Source organism: Sinocyclocheilus anshuiensis, unplaced genomic scaffold, assembly GCF_001515605.1.
Source record: "Sinocyclocheilus anshuiensis isolate Anshui unplaced genomic scaffold, SAMN03320099.WGS_v1.1 scaffold213, whole genome shotgun sequence".
Taxonomy (NCBI): domain Eukaryota; kingdom Metazoa; phylum Chordata; class Actinopteri; order Cypriniformes; family Cyprinidae; genus Sinocyclocheilus; species Sinocyclocheilus anshuiensis.
In genome coordinates, this window is record NW_015540860.1 from 258,360 (window position 1) to 263,228 (window position 4,869).

Consider the following 4,869-nt stretch of genomic DNA (forward strand, 5'->3'; position numbering starts at 1 on the left):
GGGCGGTAAGTGAAATATATATATATATATTAAATACAGATTTTTTTCAAAACAAAAACAAAAATACCGATATATACCATATATTGCAAATCGGCCAAAAAATACAGAGATATGAATATTTGCCCATAGCGCCCAGCCATAAAAGGATATTAAAAATCTATACTATTTTGTCTAAAGCATAAAGCACTAAAAACTAAAATCAGTTTTAAAAGTAAAGGCATCACAGCATTGTAATATACAATATGAAAGCAATATATATAAAATATACAATTGCTAACAGTTATCAAATTATTCGCGTTTTTAAAGAATAACTTTCAAGTGAGCTGTAGATAGACAGCAAAGATGATCTAAATGTACAAACAGAAGTTGTTGATAAGTTGCTTATTATCATGCATCCCTTATGAGTTCTCATAAAGCAGCATACTTTGTTTGAGGTGCCACTGCACCCTTCTCTTTAATTTCAGCAAACAGAGGTCATCAGTTTCTTATGCAACTGACTGCAACAGCTCTGCTGTTAGGCCTGCCACACTAAAATAGATTGGAGAGATTTTTTTTTAAAGTTATGCAAACACAACTCTCGAAACAGACCTGCAGCCACAAAATGAGAGGAAAAAGGCAGACATATCCTCTGCAAACATGTATACTGCATATAGTATACTGTATATACATGCTGGGATGGACAAACCTTTGCAAAGCAAGGTTGCCATGGACGGAAAATACAAAGTGCTGCAAACAATGATGGCTTTGTATGCCTACGTTTTCTTTTTTACTCTGAGAGAGCACTTGGTCCTCATATACTGCATGTTGCCTGCAGGCTCCACCACATTTGTATACATTTAAGTAATAGGATTTTGGAAACCGCATATTCTGAAGAACTGCGACAGAGGGATGTTTTGTTGACGTTGGCATGAGAGCTTTCCAAAGTGTTAAAGACATACTGCTTAAAACCATGAAAAATTCATGTTGCACAAATAAAGTCATGCTGATCTTTTCTATTGTATCGAGTGAGACGCTTTATTACAGCGGCGTCCCGACAAGAGCATGCATGTTTCTTGAACAGGAGTGTCTGAGTGATCATTTATACACTCCAAAATGCCTTTAGATACTTGCTCTTAGCGGCATGCTCGGGCAAAGCATTTATGCTGCACAAATGCAGCTCAATCACGTTAACAGTCGAGCAATGGAAACCGGAATGTGTTTAATAAAAGAAGCTGTTGTTTTGTTAGTGCCGAGCTGTGTTTTCTCAGGGAAAACTTTTTTTTTTTTGCTCTAGAACAGTGATTCTCAAACTTTTTAGAGCGGTGTACCCCCTGGGGCATTTAACATTCTTCTGCGTACCCCCTCTCTTCCACTTAGACCGCAGTTACACCTTTTCTATTAAAGGACAATATTTGCCCCCTTAAATATAGAGGCAAATATTTTCTATCTGTATTAATTGTATCTTATGTCATGTTTTATGTCATATTCTTAACATTCCATTAAGTGTTAATTATTAATATAATAAATAAAGTAATAAATGATGGCAAATCAAAGTGATAGCCTACTTGTAGACTTAAAAATAAAACCGCCAATAGGTGGCGGCAAGTCATTGTCTTAGTGAGCCAGGCGTCGCGTCATTCATTCATTCAGTAACGAAGCAAAATGCTGTAGTTATGAATGGGGTTAATCACTGACTCTCCGAATCGTTCAAAGCCGCAGATTCGTTCACTAACAAAACACTGCTGTATGTTGCTTGGAGATGCACACCAGATGATACGGATTTCGTTGGAACTATTATTTCGTTGCAAAATATAACAAACATGACAATATTCTGTTTAAAATGTAGGCTACATTTAAAATGAAAAATGTTCACTCAATATTACCTGTTTTTGTTGAACTGTTGTAAAAATTAATGTCACATTTGCCATCGTTTGGATATTCAGGGAAATTTGCATTCTTGCTCATATTTTAAACTCGCAAAGGGTGTCTTTATCGAAGAGAGTTTCAATCGATCTCAATGTACAGTGCGTGTCAATATTTGCTCTTCATGCTATAAAGTGAAGATCTACTTTAAAGATACAGTGAACAGCAGCGCGATTTGCTAAAGCAGCATATTCAGCGGGCATCCTATCATACGCACGCTGCTTGTGTCTGTTTTGACAGCAAAAGATGAGGTAGGCCTAAGCTGATTGGATATCATGTATTTGACCGTTTACGGCACTCCCATTTTCCTGTTTTTACATTAGAAGCGGCATTTTGCTTGTCAGAAAGACATTTTCGGTTTTAATGTTACTTTAAGTTGGGGAAGAATTCAACTCAGAATTTTGTTCACATACCCCCCTCCGTCACCTCACGTACCCCCAGGGGTATGCGTACCCCAGTCTGAGAACCACTGCTCTAGAAGATGCATCTATAAGTGTTGGAAAAGGTTTCTTTCTATGCTAATATGAATCTTCTAGCATTGTGGTTACTCTGAAGTATTGAGACACTGCCAGGATTCCAATACAGATTTGAATGGATGGTCGAGTCAGATGTGGACACTGTTAGTTTAGCGTGCTACGCAACCTTTCAGAGGCAGAAATAAGACTCTGGGTTATGCTGAGGCACTTGTGCGGTGCTATACTGTAACGCGAACATGCGCTGTCTAGTAATACTCTACCAGTACTATATATATATATATATATATATATGTGTGTGTGTGTGTGTGTGTCTCAGCACTGCTTGTTTGTTTGCACGCGTGTATGTGCTGTAAAAGGGTTGCCATGAGGAAGCTATGAGGGACAGAGAGAGATCGGTTACAGTTACCACATTCACCAAACACAAGGTCAACTTGTTTACAGAAACTCTCTCTCTCTGGTCGTTCCTTGTCATCCCTGCTTCATTAGAGTGAGTCTCCAGAGGCACGAGCACCTGAACCCCTTTCTATTTCAGGATTCTGCCCTAGTACTTCTCATTATTTGTCCCTGGCCTCCACACTGTCAATAGTGTCTGTTTGTGTTTATGACGAACTGCATATGTACTTCTATACTAACATGTTGTTTTGAATTTAACTACTTCATTTAACCACCGGTTGCTCACGTCCTTTGTCCAATTGTCCTGTTTATACAGAAGCAGTTTGAATGCTGCAAGTATGAATGAGTAACTGATTTGGTTAGTTTTTAACAAGAACTTATTTGTTAGAATTAAATAAACAATAATAAAGTTATTTTATAATGACAGTACATTGAAGATTTGAAAATAATAAACTATATATTAATCACTGCATTTTTTTTCCAGAAAGATGCAGTAGTAACCTTAACATTTTATTTTAAGGTTTAACATTTGTAAATGGTCTAAAGCAAAAGAGTTGTAAAAATTCTGAAAATCTTTTAGAGCTCACAATTTGTTTAAAAATATAACATATTACACATGAATGAATAAATCAGTATATATACAATTTTTTTTTGTTTTTGTTTGTTCCTGTAAGCTATAGCTTCTGATCTTTAAATGAAAACATACTCATCATTTTATGGCATCAATTACTGCTCTGTTTAATCAGAAACAGTCTAAATATTATTTGTGTATTTTGCTTTCATTTAATTAGAAGTAGGCCAACAGCGCCCCCTACGGGATTAAAACTCCTTACAAAGCGGGCGTTAGGACCCGGGGGAGGCTGCTGCCGCTGCACATGCTGTTACTGTTTACTCTATCACACACCGAACGCTTCATTCTGTACGTGCATTCTCAGTTTAAATGCAACGATCAAAACAGTGAATCTAATCATCATTCAGACCAAACTTTGCTTCAAGAATGAGCCACTCTGTTGACGTGATCTAATCGCTAGCACACCCTGAGCACATGTGAGTTGCTCCTCTTATTGGCAAGACATATCGGCATAATTTTTCAATTCGGGCGATGCCGATATTTACATTTAAAGCCATTATCGGCCGATTCCGATATCAGTCCGATAATATCGTGCATCCCTATAAAATTGTAAATATCCCAACTTCCATTACAACAGATAGTAGTATTACAACTGATATGACGTTATTTAAAATCAGTATGAAATGCCTTTTTTCTTAATGCACAATATTGATCTTCTAATTGTATTGTAGTCCACTTAAACCCCTTGCTTTTTTGCGATCAACCTCAAACTCACATTTCAGATAATCAACAAATATCAAAAAAATATCTGCCACTACATCTGTTACATAGTGACCTAAATGAGTGCATTTAAGGTGCAAGTTCATCTGTCAAAGGACAAAACTGATGGAAGACAACAACTGGATCTAAAACCTTTGGATGACATACAGCTCATATCTCCAAAGCCACACATGAACACACAGTTCCAATGTCACAAGTGTGTGCAAAATAACCATACTCAAAAAGGCAAACATATTGCATTATGTTTATTGATTTCATTGTTTTATCCCCTTTTAAAACTGATAGCACTCATAGTCATCATGCATGGGTCTAAATACTGCACATGATTTACCCAAGTAGAGGAGGTTCCTGCATCAACATCCTTTTCCTGGACAACAAGCAGTACCCTAACCCTACCCCTAAAATCAGTGCACCGATTGGTTGATATGAAAACTGTTCCACTGCCAGCACAGGATGTTGACTGAGGAACATGGCCTTCTTGGGTCTCATTTAAGCTCTAAGGCTTCATTAGATGAATGCATACCAGTTTGCCTTCCCGGCTCTCCTTTCTGCAGTATCCTTGCAGCTCATTTGGGGTTGAGCAGCTGCCGGAGCGTGACTTGAGGATCCCCGGTGACAGAGAGTAGAAGGGTGGACTGGGGCTTGGAGGGAGTCCTGAATCCGGACTATCAAGCAGTCCCTCCCGGTTCTTTCCTTTCAAACTCTCATCCATAGCTTGCAAATGTAAATGCCCCACCATTTCTGGAA

The 4,869-nt window shown here is 38.0% G+C and overlaps 1 protein-coding gene across 1 annotated transcript in view; it reads right to left on the reverse strand.

Moving 5' to 3' along the window:
- The window catches only part of rflna (refilin A), a 14,896-nt gene that overhangs the window by 8,735 nt on the left and 1,292 nt on the right, over positions 1-4,869 (reverse strand). The window contains exon 3 of the mRNA XM_016485451.1: positions 4,646-4,869. Coding sequence (XP_016340937.1) covers positions 4,646-4,861 — 216 coding nt within the window. The 5' untranslated portion in view covers positions 4,862-4,869. The remainder of the gene's footprint in view (positions 1-4,645) is intronic.